Source organism: Medicago truncatula, chromosome 7 (genome assembly GCF_003473485.1).
Source record: "Medicago truncatula cultivar Jemalong A17 chromosome 7, MtrunA17r5.0-ANR, whole genome shotgun sequence".
Classification (NCBI taxonomy): Eukaryota; Viridiplantae; Streptophyta; class Magnoliopsida; order Fabales; family Fabaceae; genus Medicago; species Medicago truncatula.
This window is the reverse complement of record NC_053048.1, coordinates 40,164,618-40,178,685: the sequence shown is the minus strand read 5'-3', so window position 1 is coordinate 40,178,685 and position 14,068 is coordinate 40,164,618. Positions and strand designations below refer to the sequence as shown.

General features: G+C 30.8%; 3 protein-coding genes across 3 annotated transcripts; 2 read left to right on the top strand and 1 right to left on the bottom strand.

Annotated features, from left to right (window-relative positions):
• The first annotated feature begins 3,418 nt into the window (after nt 1-3,418).
• On the top strand, nt 3,419-4,296 carry LOC11427104 (blue copper protein 1a-like). Its single transcript, XM_003624615.3, has 2 exons — nt 3,419-3,711; nt 3,864-4,296. The coding sequence occupies exons 1-2, from the start codon at nt 3,546-3,548 to the stop codon at nt 4,181-4,183; spliced, it is 486 nt and encodes a 161-aa protein (XP_003624663.1). The 5' UTR covers nt 3,419-3,545; the 3' UTR covers nt 4,184-4,296.
• A 1,393-nt stretch (nt 4,297-5,689) lies between these two features.
• Nucleotides 5,690-6,746, bottom strand: LOC11439045 (inactive protein RESTRICTED TEV MOVEMENT 2). Its single transcript, XM_003624614.4, has 2 exons — nt 6,487-6,746; nt 5,690-6,281 (listed from the first exon to the last, which is right to left on the bottom strand). Exons 1-2 carry the CDS (start codon nt 6,587-6,589, stop codon nt 5,776-5,778), a joined length of 609 nt encoding a protein of 202 aa, XP_003624662.1. The 5' UTR covers nt 6,590-6,746; the 3' UTR covers nt 5,690-5,775.
• A 4,603-nt stretch (nt 6,747-11,349) lies between these two features.
• LOC11439547 (ALA-interacting subunit 1) lies at nt 11,350-13,684 on the top strand. The gene is made up of 8 exons (XM_003624613.4): nt 11,350-11,619; nt 11,909-11,967; nt 12,105-12,179; nt 12,278-12,394; nt 12,479-12,549; nt 12,627-12,930; nt 13,047-13,336; nt 13,456-13,684. Exons 1-8 carry the CDS (start codon nt 11,544-11,546, stop codon nt 13,511-13,513), a joined length of 1,050 nt encoding a protein of 349 aa, XP_003624661.3. The 5' UTR covers nt 11,350-11,543; the 3' UTR covers nt 13,514-13,684.
• Nucleotides 13,685-14,068: the final 384 nt, after the last annotated feature.

Here is a 14,068-nt window from a genome sequence, read left to right as displayed (position 1 = left end):
TCACCCAAAAACTCACGTTAGTTAAGCATTCAAAATCAAAACCACACACCTCTCTGCTTCCGTTATATTTGCAAGAGTCGTGCTACATGGTGCGAAAGTTTTTTCGCGTAAAACACAGGACCTTGTAATTGAAGTCCCAAATCCAACATTGTAATTGTCTTTGTTATTTTGTTGTTGTTCTTTCATTGTGTGACGAATCAACATGCAACAATTTTAATTTCCATAGGATGTGTCAGTGTTATCGTCATCGTTATCGTGATTGACGTGCTCACGTGTTAATTCATCTTATTCCTCCATTTCATTACTCGTTACTCCTTAGAATGCTTCGGGAAACTAAAGTTGTCGATTTAGTTTGTAATTTTATTACGATTGATTTGTGATTTTTACGTCATAATACACTCCGGAAAACTAAAATTTCGAAGTGAAAACACTTGTTAATTTGAATGAAAATTAGTATGAAAATTAGTTTCACATCTAAATCACTTAATTATTTTATTTATTATGTTTTTTTTTTTTTGTCAAATAGCCTAATGGCTAGAGAAATTCACCTTTAAGATGAATAAGTGATGTTGAAACATCAAAATCTTAACCGAAATTCTTATGGAATTGAAAATACATTTTTCATAAAGTGACGATGTTTTTTTTTATTTGTGCGATGTTTAATACATTTTTCACCTTTAAGATGTTTTTTTGACATGCTAATTGTAACCTAGTTGGAAAGTTCAAAAATGAAATTTCTTGCAAAGTAATTGATAAACATGTTCCTGAATATGTGCGTACATATCAAGAATGCTTTACTAAGAAGATAAGAACAAAAACATTGTAATCATGTAATAAAAAATTTATGGAAAGTATGAAACTTGTGAGTATTAAGTGTATCTTTACTTACACGCAGAAAATACGTCCCATAAGAAGAACTACTACTGAGTTGAGATCATAGGCCATTGCATACATCATGTTTACAATTAGAAGAACAATGGCACTGAATATGATAGGTCTTAGACACAATCAGTTCGATCACACACTAAAATAAATAGAAGCAAAAACATGTGCAATAGTCATTGATCCGTTGATGACACCACAAACACTTGCAGCAGCTCCAAGGTTCAATGAGTAGTTGGTCTTAGGTACAATGTTGTAAGTAGTGACCATATACAAAAATGTGCTTGCCATTCAAAAGAAGTGACATGAAAGGATATCGTTCATCAACAATGTTTTCTTCATATGGAGATGGTGATATCTCCTCTAGCATAATAAAAGCATGTCTTGCCAAAAACTGAAGGAAATTCAAGAATTGGATCCTTCTTGTAAAAGACAGAAGGAGATCCTCATCAAGTGTTGGAAAAATACCTTAGGTTTGTCTTGTGACTAAACCAAAAGTAAAAAAAGGAAAGCTAAACTACAATTATGGTTAATAGTGCTCAAAATCGTAGTTAATTGCATGCAATGGATGATAAACGAGTTGCGGCAACTTTTTAGATTCATTAACCATCACTGAACGTAATTAACCATACCACATATTTTAATTGTGTTAACCATTCAATTTTTTATCGAATTTTGTGGGTCAGCCATTAAAAGGCTTCAAGCCAAGAACCCTCAAATTAGTATTAGATCAAATCAAGAAGGGTTAGAGAGCTAGTAAAGATTAAAATATCATGCCAACAATTGATCAAGAACTAACTTGATGAGCATAAGAATGGTTATATATAGAAATGTAGCTTCCTTGAGACAAGACTCCCACAACAGCTCCAATTCCCTGTAAATAATTATTGCATGATGATACAGTTTTTTTTTTTTTTTGGTTACAATGATGTTACAGTTTCAAATAAACAGATTACATAAAGGAATCTATTATGAATAGTATTTTTTTTTTTATAACCAATTTGTGAATATTGTAATAACTCAATAGATGAGCACATGCCGAAAAATTATAGCAATTAACCGAAAAATATTGTAAAGAAAAAAAGCCAGAAAATAATACATAGCAATAGAAGAGCACATGCCGTAAAAAAAAAAAAAAAGTAAAAAAAAAAATAAAATCAATTCAACCGCAAGAGACAACGTTAGAAAGAAAAATTAGGATTTGAAGAGGGGAGTAGGGAAAATAAGTTGGCCATGCATTGTAAAAGTAATTTTCATCTCCTTCTTAAAGTTCTTTTTCCTTATTTTTCTTCTGTACAAAATTTTCTTCTTTTAAAAAAAAAAAAGGCCTTTTTTAATTAAAGAGTTTAGTCAAAATTTTGTTTGACACAACTTCTCATTCTAAGAAGATGACAAACTCCTCAAAAGTTGGGTCAAACCATTCTATAATATATGAGCTCGAGCTCTTCTTTACAAGATGCACCACTTGAAAGCATTTTAAGTTCCTATCTCACTTTTTCTCTCTCTTATACTCATGTCCACTTGTGAAATTTAGTTATGTATTTACTTTAAAGAATGTGAGTTATGTATCTCACTTTTTCTTCTCTACGTTTGTTTTTTTCAATGTTATATCATTTATTTGTATGCTATATTTTTCATCTCATTAGATATTTATATTGACTTAGATTGCATATAGTCATTTATAAGCAATTAGATGATATGTGGCTTTTTAATCAAGATCGAACAATCAAGATCTCAATTAAATTTTTATTTTCTATAAAATCAAAACTACTAATTAAGCTTGAGAACTTGATATATATATACGAGCCTCCTCAAGTATATTTGTACTCCAAGTGTCAATACTCGATTACATAACTAAGATCCCAAATAAAAAAACTCGTAAGAATCAAAACATTATTTATGTGTAAACTTTCTACATGGAGACAACTCAATCATAACGAAGGCCGGAAGAACAACTATATACTTTTTCTATTTCCCTTTGACACGGTCCACACTAAATTGCATATTTGTTTATTGCCAAATTGCTTCAAATATTTTTTTTCTTTCTAAAATCACATATCGTCCACGTGGTTAAATAAAAACAAATGAAAACTTTTTTTTGGTTAAGTAATAAAAAGTTTCTTTACATTAAAATAAAATAATGGTGACAACTAGGGTACTTATGGAAGAATGGTGGGTAATTTATCCCAACCAATACACATTAGCCACATAAACACATTTTTAAGTGGTATCCATGAACTATCTTGACCCCACCAACAAATTGCTCATTTTCATTGGTTGGTGGGTAAATTACCCACCATTCTTCAAAGGTAATCAAGAAAAAACCTAAAATAATATAAGTGTATTCCAAAAAGGTAAAAAATAATAAGTTGTGGAAATTCAACCTCGTCTTAGTAAAGCCGACCAAATCCGGTAGCCGTTTATAATAGCAAACAAATATTCTATTATTGTTGTGACGATAAAATCAATACACACACACATGACAACTATATATATATATAGCCTAAGTTGATATGCACAATTCATCAAATCAAATCAAAACAATTACATTTGCTAACTTGCTATTCCTTTGATTGAGATTTTATTCTAGGAAATAAAATTTTGACACTCATTTTTTTAAAGTTAATTTAGAGAAATATTTTCCAAACTCAAATTTTGATCAAATGGCTTCTTCTCGTGTAGTTTTGATCCTTTCTATTTCCATGGTTTTACTTTCATCAGTTGCAATTGCAACTGATCACATTGTTGGTGATGACAAGGGTTGGACCGTTGATTTTGATTACACTCAGTGGGCTCAAGACAAAGTTTTTCGTGTTGGAGACAATCTAGGTATGTAATAAAAGGAAAAAACAAATATCCATTTGGTTTCATATTCAATTGTTTAACTAATTAGTGTATCTCATAATTATAATTAACTTTTGTTTAGATGAACATGTATTAATCTAATATGAACTAATTTTGTTTCATCTCTTTCTTTTTAGTTTTCAACTATGATCCGGCAAGGCACAATGTTTTCAAAGTAAATGGCACACTCTTTCAAAGCTGCACTTTTCCACCAAAAAATGAAGCACTTTCTACAGGAAAGGATATCATTCAACTAAAAACAGAAGGAAGAAAGTGGTATGTTTGTGGAGTTGCTGATCACTGTTCGGCTCGTCAAATGAAGTTGGTCATCACTGTTCTAGCCGAAGGTGCACCTGCTCCTTCTCCACCACCTTCTTCTGATGCTCACTCTGTTGTTTCATCTCTGTTTGGAGTTGTCATGGCAATCATGGTTGCAATTGCAGTCATCTTTGCATGAGAGACTTAGGAAGCTTTATATTGTTATTAATACAAGTATTTGTGTTAATCTTTTGGCAATATATATTGCTATATTTGTTTGAATTTTTTGAATTATATGATTATTTATGTTAATTAATGTCATTGTAATTTGATCCTCAATTTTATATCTTGTTATGTTTTGGTTTGTTCTCGAGTTTCCTTCAAATCAGATTGTAACTCTCCCATTCATTAAGAATTTGTTATTAAAAGTGTTAGCTTACTTCTTATTTCAATTTATCCATGTTGCAAGAGACCCAATACAAAGCAATATCTTTCCTGAAATTGACTCAATTGAGATCCATAGTTAAATTTACTCATTTCACATGTAAAGAATATATGAAAAATAAATAGGGGGAGGCGCTTCCTTATTATTATGAAACATGACATCCATGAAAAAAATGAGAGAAAAAATACTAACCGGTGTATTGATGAACATAAAATTGTATACATAAGTTAAAGTTCTATTCTAATAAGGTGGTTACAAACTATTTATGTTTTATACTATTATCTATTAGGACTAAAATGTAAGTAACTAATTTATATCTCCGATACTTGTTACATTAGAATTTCATGTAAAATATATAAAAATTCCTAGTCTATAAAAGACACAAATAATTAGGGAGGTCCTCCTCTTTATACATTAGAATTAAATAAATAGACTCATACTAATATCGATAAGCAATATGAAATCTTCTCCTTTAAAATAAAAATATGAAATCTTCTATCTGTCATCCTTACCACTCCTTTGGATTGTTATGTTTTATTAAGGAGAGGGTCATGGTTTAAGTATCATATTAATTCTTTTTATCTACTCAACTTTGGACTTAGAACATTGTTACACCTTTTGAGAGTTGACGTCCATGACATGATAACTTTTACCGTATGGGTATCGGTTTTTTTTTTTTTCGGCCTCACCTACTTATCAATATTTGATGGAGTACCTTAATTCAACCTATAGATAGCTCTTTTTGTGGCCCAACGTTCAATGAAGATACAAATTGTTACTCAGAACTTAAGCTCACAGGGAGAACTCGATCTAATAAATTAATCCATTAGATAGCGAAACTTTGAACCCTTTTATTTTATCTAATAAATGTGTGAATCCTACTATAAGATCATGGATTGGAGAGGCTAAGAAGATAATGACTCTTCTGATTTATTCTAGAAGATCTCTTATGCACAATTTGTTAGTTTGGGTCTTTGGGAGCACATATGCATGTAGTTATCTTATTAAGACTATTCATCAACTTTAGAAGCATGGTATAGCCTCATAATCAATTTTCTAGTTCTAGCTTCTTTCTCTAAATTTTCGTATGGGACCAACTTGAATTAGATCATATCATTTGGTGAAACAAACCAACAAATTATGCTTTAGAATGAGTTTTATTCTCAGTCTTTTTTTTTTAGTTAGAAGAGTCCTATTCTCTTGGTCATTTTTTTTCCTAAAAAAAACTTCAAACAAAATTAAACAAGTTATAAACACATGTACAATATTATTATAAGAATATAATAATCTTCTCCTTTTTCACAGTATTAAACTTTATACAGAACCACCTCAAACCATAGTCTCATCTAATTTTGAAAATATGATTGACCTTGAGCCATGACAGTTTTGCTCATATCCACAAGATAATTTACAATAACCATTACAACAATTATCACAACCATGAATTTAAGAGCAACCTCTCTAGTAGTTTCTACATCATTTTCACCAAACTTGTTGTCTGTTCTGTAAGTATATTCTGATAGTGTTCCAATCTCTTCTTCTCTATCTCTTCCTCCAAATCCCAAACTCTTATATGTATTTTTCTCTTGATATTTATCCAAATCTTCAAGTTCTGGAATTTTTTCTTCTTCTTCTTGTTCCTCTTGAGGTATTAGATCAACTTTTTTTGGCAGTACTACTGAAAGAATGTTCTGCATGAAATTGCCACGAATAGCATCTTCATTGCAATATTTTGGAAGTTCAAATTCTTTCTTGAAACGTTTCCATTTAGTTCCATCAAATGGACGCTCTCCACTTATCACCAAAAAACCAAGATGGTTGATTTGAATTCGTATTTGCTCTCTCTTAAAACCTGAAAAACAAATTAATAACCCCTCATAACTCTCAAATAAAGCCCTAGTCTGTGACAAAAGTTTATAAACACATTGTTTTTGTTAAATTTAGGAACAAAAATGAACAAATCATTTTTTTAACACGAGTATACACAAAATGACAAAGTAAATGAAATTGAATTAAACAAAGTCCATATATAATTTAGATACATGCAATTGACTTGCCTGGAAGATGAAGCTCAATGGTGTCACGGTCTTGTTCTCTACGCCACTTAAAAACAGGATCAAAATCTTCATAAGACCGGTTATGTGCATGTTTGTGTTCCATTTTATTTCACAAATCTTTGGTGTGTGATCGGTGATCAAGAAATTTATTAGGTTGAAGGAATTAAACCTACTACTAATGAAGGTACAAGAGTTTTCAAATTTGCCTTAAGAGTTGGTTATGAGCTAGAATTATTCCTTGTTAACCTTTCCAAGTCTTGGCCAGCTCGAGGGGTATATAGTAATTTGTATTTGTGTTTGAATAATATACTCTTCCTTCATTTGTGTAAAGATGTATTAACTTAGGAATATGATTATTCCTTTTTGTTCCATTCGTGTTAAAAAGGGCATGAAAAAGCTATGTTAAGAAGCAAGCTCTAAAATTACAAATGAAAATGAAACGATAAAACTATATTTGGATGGTTTAGATTTATATAAGAAAAATGGCTGAATATCACATGCGATCCTCTAAGTTATATGGTTATAACATGTTTTTTTTTGTTACAAATCGGTCTTTCAAGTTATAAAATATATGCATCATTATCTTATTTTTATAAAACTTTGTAAAAAAATGTTTAAGTTGACGTTTAATGTTAAGTTGATATGCCCAAATTCACCGTTCTCACTAAAGTTCATAGGTGTATTTATCATATTTATAATATTGTTGATGAAATATATAGTAAAATTAGACTTGAATTCAAAAACAAGAAGAAGAAAATGTCTAAGTAATCATGTTTGATGTCATAAACCCTTTTGAACCTAACGCATCAATGTTAAATGGTCCATAAGCAATTTTTAACAAAGTTGATTGAAAAAATGGATAACAATGTAAATATATTATGACTTAAACCAATTTATAATAAAAAAAAACCTTAAATAACCAATTTGTAACAAAAAAAAAAATTTAACGACCAACTTGCTTTAAACATAAAATTTAAAAGATCGTAGGAGGTCTTTGACCTAAAATTTATCAATAAAACAGAGCATAACATAAGATAAGATGTGCTCCAAATAAACCAATATCAAAATTTAATACAAAGTGAGATAAACGTATGCTTGAATCAGTTTTACAGCTACAAAATTAATAAATTTGCTACACTAAGGCTTTGTTTGGGAGTTTGGAGGGGAGGGGAGGGGAGGGTTTTAAAAAAAAGGAAGGAGCAAGTGGAAGAAATAGAAGACATTGGGAGGAGAGGGCTTTGAAGGTTAATTTTTTACTCATAATAAAAAATCCCCCTCATTTGAGGGAACTCAAAAATTGTATTGGGAGAGGGTTTTGGGGGGTTATGGAGGGTTTATATCAATTTTTCAAATTCAATCTATGTTGTTATAATATTCTTAAAATTAAAAGTATATTAATCATAAGTGTTAGTTTATCATTCTCTAAAAAATTATTCTTTTAAAAAATGTGAATTTTTTTATCCATTTTTCTATATATTTTCAACCCCTCAATTTTTTTATCCATTTTTTTATATATTTTCAACCCCTCAAAGTCCTCCCCTCCCTTCCCATCCAAACTCCCAAACAAAATCTAAGATTCGCTTTGGACCTTATTAAAGTTAAGATAAGACGAGTCCCGTGGAAATGGTTTATACTTTATAATGTATCCACGGTCCTTCCAAAGCAACTTGTTCTCAAGGTTGTACAGGCCACAGGGTTCTTAAAGCCATGATCAAATTTTCTCATAAGAGAAACTTTCTTCAAATGCAACCCTAGGCTTTCGTTTATTTTTTCTTTAATGTAAAGAACATATTAAAAAAAAAGGAGAGTAAATAAAGTTTTTTGTCAAAAAAATTTTAAACAAATTTACCCATAACAATTCATCTCTTTTTTAATTTTAAATTGAAATTTAAATCTATATCATAGACTCAATATTAATAACCAATTTTATCATGACATTTTTGTAACGCCCTAGTTGTTATAATTAATTATTTTATTTTATGTGGAGTATATATATAATTATATATGATGGTTGGTGATTTATGCGGAGTATATGTATATATATATTTATATATATGTGATTTTGGGTGATTTATGTGGTGTATCATTTTGTTATATAGTTATTTAATAATAATTAGAATAAGTGTGAAATATTAATTATTTTGGAGTTTGGGGAGTTATTTAATAATTATTAAAATTAATGGGGAGCTAATGGAAATAATAGGGAGTTAAGTAAGAGGGAAGTTAGGAATTAGATGTCAGAAGCTTTGTACGTGAAAACTGTCAAGTTGGGAGAAAAGGGAGAGAAGAGCAAGTAGAACCCAGAGAATCCAATTGCTGTGCATTTTTCATTCTAAATTAAGGTAAGGGTGAGGTTTACTTCAATAGTGTAGATTTTAAAGTCTGATTTTGAGTTTAACAGGTTTTGGAGTGAAATTGAAGAATTGGGTATAAATTGAATTATTGGTTTTTGGGGTGGATACTGCTGTTCTGATGTTAGAATTTGGTTTTGGTTGCATAGAAACATTCATTTCTCATCTGTAAACTGATTTGGGGAGTGATTGGAAGAAAAATGGGATATTTGGGTAAAACCAGTTTTCTGCCCGTACAGAAGTTCATCGCTCGCCTCGCGAGTAGCTGTGCTCGCCATGGCGAGTGAGCAACTTCATAGCTCGCCTCGCGAGCAGACCGACTCGCCATGGCGAGTAGCCCATATCAAAACTTGATTTTTGAAAAGTTGTTATAAGATGTTTTGGGGATGGTTTAAGGTACCTGGATGATTTTAATGATGAATGGTGAAAGTTTTAGGTTAAAAAGATGAATAGGGAACTTATAAATGGGATTTGAGTGAGAAAATGACATTTTTCCCGAGAGCACCTGATTTTCACACGCCTCGAGTTCGCCTTGAACTCGCCATGGCGAGCTAGTGTTTTTGTGAACTCGCCATGGCGAGCAGTTGTGCTCGCGAGGCGAGCTGCACAGTTCCTGAGTGTTGTTTTGCTAGCTTGAATAGTAGTGGTTGATGTTGTTGTTTTTGAGCATGGTTATATATAATTATGCATTATTTTGGTTGATTGAATTACTGGATTGATGATTACTGATGATGGTTGAAATGTATGCTAATTATTGAATCATACATATTGTTAAAGTGGAGTCATATGGAGTTGCATTGCATGGTCAGTTGTATGTAGATATACACAAGTAGGTCCATTGCATATGCATAAAACAGCGGTGAGGGCTTCGGTCCTAGAGTACTAGTTGCTCAACAGCGGTGAGGGCTTCGGTCCTTATGAATGCTTTAACCATTCAAAAGCGATGACGGCTTCGGTCCTATTTGGTACCACATGCATATTGCATCCATTGAGAAGTCTAAGATGGTGTCTTAGCAGTGTAGTCATGTCACTTGCATGAGTCTTAGTTGTTGATTGCGGTTGTTACGTGATTAATTGATGTTGTTGATGAATATGTATTTATATACTTATTGTGATGGAGAGATACTGATGTTGTTGTTGTTGCTTGTGACTTATACATATATATGTTTACAAGATGATGTGTTTGATGATTAGGGTGTTAGATTCAATTGAAGATTTTAATATCTATATTTATTGTTGTGAATCTCACTCTGATACGTGGGATGGGAACTATTATTTATATTTATTGTTGTTTCTTTTCCATGTATCAAATTTTGGAATTGTGATGTGGAGCCTTTATTGTCGTTTGAACAATGTTGTTGAATTATGCTAAGGCCTTTAATGCCATAGACTGTTGTTGGATGTTATGAGGTTATGGATTTGAAAACTATTCCGCTGCTATGTTTTCATAAATAATAAGTTGTTTGATTAAATAGATCTATCTTCTATTTAAGAAATTTTGAAAATGATGTGTAGCATGCCCGTTGTGGATTACTCTGATATATAAATGTTATTTAATTGTTTTTGGGTAACGGGATGTTACAATTTTTCTATTACACTTTTTTTCCTTAACACGATTTTTACAAATTTTAAAACATGTAACATGACTAATGAAATTGAAATTTCTTTAAAAGAAATTATCATTACTTAAAGTAACCTTAATTGACATTTCACAACCGGCTTTAAAGAGATTTTAATTCGTCTTTTTAAGTTATAAGGTCAAACTCTTACCAATTAATTATTTAAGTCATAAATATTTACACTATTATACAATAAAATATCTATACCGCAAAATACAATTGAAAAAAGTGGATAGACAACAAAAGTCTTATGTTTTCTTAAAAATAAAAAAAATATATAAAAAGTCTTATGTTTAGTGAAAGATCCAATATATTAGTGGGGAAATAAAAGACTCAATAATAATACTTTTACAAGAAACGTCTCAAAAAAATTCTTTTACAAGAGACAGATGTTATAAATTTTTACAAAACATATAATCTCGTGATTAAAAAAAAATCCAACCTCAAAATTTGACATATTTGCGTAAATTATTTTTTCAAAAGTACAATGCATTTTTTTTTATACAATCAATGCATGTATTAATAATCAAAGATTGAATACACATAGAAATATCCTAAAAAATTTGATAACTAGCGTCTAAGTTATATATATGATCGACCATCTTTGCGAAACATAATTTAACGACAAAAATACTTTTGATTGAAAAAACATGTTTTAGTGGGGCAATTGCCCTTGAATCCTATAGAGTAGATAGGTCCTACAAGTACATGGTGTTCCCTTCACTTTTAGGACGAGATAGTTAAGATGATATTGTTTGATTACTGGTAGTTGAAAAGCTGCTATACCTTTCAGTTGGATTATTCTCAAAACCAACTTATAAATGTGACAGCCAAAATGTGTTGCGAATTAGTGCTTTGACATTAAAAGCTGTCACCAAATTTCCTTTTCACATAGACAGATGTAAAGAATGTAAATATAGTGAAAGAGATAGAGGAACAATCTAATTAAGGTCAAGTTTTTTGTTTTTATTGTCATCTTCATACAAAAAAATATATCTTATTTTACGTTTTCTTTTTATCACGTTGATTATTCTATAATTGCTTTGTCTTTTCATCTTCATCTTCAGTTACATTGAGTTTCTTTGTTATGTCTATAGAACATTCATCTAGTTTTGTTGCTGTCTTAGATATACAATCCAAGAATGTTTCCAGGAAACCAAATTGTAAATATTTCTTCCCTCAAACTCAAATCCTTTTATTTATTTATCAATATATTTAGTTTCCAATGTAGGGTTTTATTTTTTAGGGTTCTATTTCTATGTAGGGTTTTAATTTGGAGAAATGCGAAATTATTATATAAAATGACACTAATATATTTATGTCTCACATGAAATTTGAACTTTGTCCGTTGAATTAGCCTAAATTCAATTTCTCATATTTTTATTGTTAATAATTGGTGTCTTTCTCTCTATTTTTACTATTTGTGATCATAATTTGTTTTATTGATGGTAGATTCTAGATTCTCCCAGCAAGAACTTCATGCATGGCAACCAATTCTAACACCTGGATGGGTATATCTTCAAACATAACATCATGGTTTAGTTTTACAATAAATTCATACATAGCTATGCAACATTAATCTTTGTCTACACTTTTAGGTCTAATTTTTTTCTTACTCTAAATCGTTTGTTCTGATTTTTCTCTCCAGGTCATTGCAATTTTTACATTTATAGGACTTGTATTCATTCCTATTGGGGTTGCTTCATTGTTTGCTTCGGAACAAGTAATAAATTTAATTTTCTACCTACATTATATCAAATGGAATTTGTGTAATGAACAAACTGATTGTATATTGAAATTGAACAAGAATTTCTGATGCAGGTGGTGGAAGTTCCGCTCAGATACGATGATCAATGTCTTCCGTCTCTTTATAAAGACGATGCAATGACATATATAAAAGGCAATAGGATCAGCAAAACATGCACCAAGAAATTGACTGTTAGTATAATTCCTTTATTTGATATGATAATGATAACGATTTAAGCGCTACTTTTGAGAACTCATTTCTGCATTATTTTGCAGGTTAAGAGTAAAATGAAAGCTCCAATCTATGTATATTATCAGCTTAGTAACTTTTACCAGAATCATCGCCAGTACGTGTAATTAAAAAAAAAATCATGCTTTTTTGTGTTACTTTCTGATTACTAATTGTGCTGGATTTTGGTTGCAGTTATGTTAAAAGCAGAGATCATAAACAATTGAGGAGTAAGGCAGATGAGAATGATGTAGGCAAATGCTTTCCTGAAGACTATACTGCAAATGGTTATCTTCCGGTTGTTCCTTGTGGCCTTGCTGCTTGGAGTCTATTCAATGACACATACAGATTTTCAAACAATAATAAGGACTTGGTGATTAACAAAAAGAATATAGCATGGAAAAGTGACCAAAAGGCCAAATTTGGGTCTGATGTTTATCCTAAAAATTTTCAGACTGGCAGTTTAATTGGGGGTGCTAGACTTAATGAGAGCATACCTGTAAGTAAATATTTATATATCTTTGTCACTATATAATTTTTTTCGTGTTAAATATAATTTTCTTGTCGACATTTTGAGAAAATTAATCTTGTTTGTGTTGATGTGGAATGAAACAGTTGAGTGAACAAGAGGATCTGATTGTATGGATGAGAACAGCAGCACTGCCTACATTCAGAAAATTATACGGGAAGATTGAAGTCGACCTTGAAGCTAACGATGAAATAACGGTAGTAATAGAGAACAATTATAATACATATCAATTTGGAGGAACAAAGAGTGTGATTCTATCAACCACAACATGGATTGGTGGAAAAAATGATTTCTTGGGGATTGCATATATTCTCATTGGTGGACTTTCCTTGGTGTACTCTCTAGTTTTCCTACTTATGTATTTGATGAAGCCAAGGTGAGGAAAAACTATACATTCTTCATCATCTTTATACATTATGGTTTTTCTGTCATTGCTTTTATGGGTGAAGATATTTTTTGTTGACGTTGTTTATATTGTTGTGTGTGTATATGCAGACCCCTTGGAGATCCAAGATACCTGACTTGGAACAAAAATTCAAAATGTTTGAACTGATGATGTAGGATATTTCATCTTGTATGCTTTGATTTAACTGTTACATGAATGAATACATTCTTTTTGATGCCTCAAGAAAGGATCTGTCATGAGGGTTGTACTTGACTGATTCAAACTCGAATTTAGAATATGATATTAATAGACTTTTCACACAAATAGTATAAGGTTAAATATAGACCTGCCATTTCGAGGAGTACTTGGTAATGTTTTTAGATTTGAGCGCCACTATGGAGCTTATAATAAGGGACGGAAGTAGTACTATTCTAATGTTTTGAAATTTGAGCGCTCTAAATATTAACTTTTACCATCATTAACTCAAGCATATTCTTTCTGTGACCTGGTCTTGAAACACGATAAAGTATTTGATTTGATGCTAAAAATTTCAAATATTGCAGTAAAAATTATAAGTCCTTTATAGGATTAAAATTTCTAAAATACATTAATTTGATCAACATTTGAGATGTTTTAAGATCAGATTCATATTTGAACAAGAATGAAACATCCTTGTAACTATTATATTGTTTATATTACGTTATTTCCTATAGTTTCCAAACT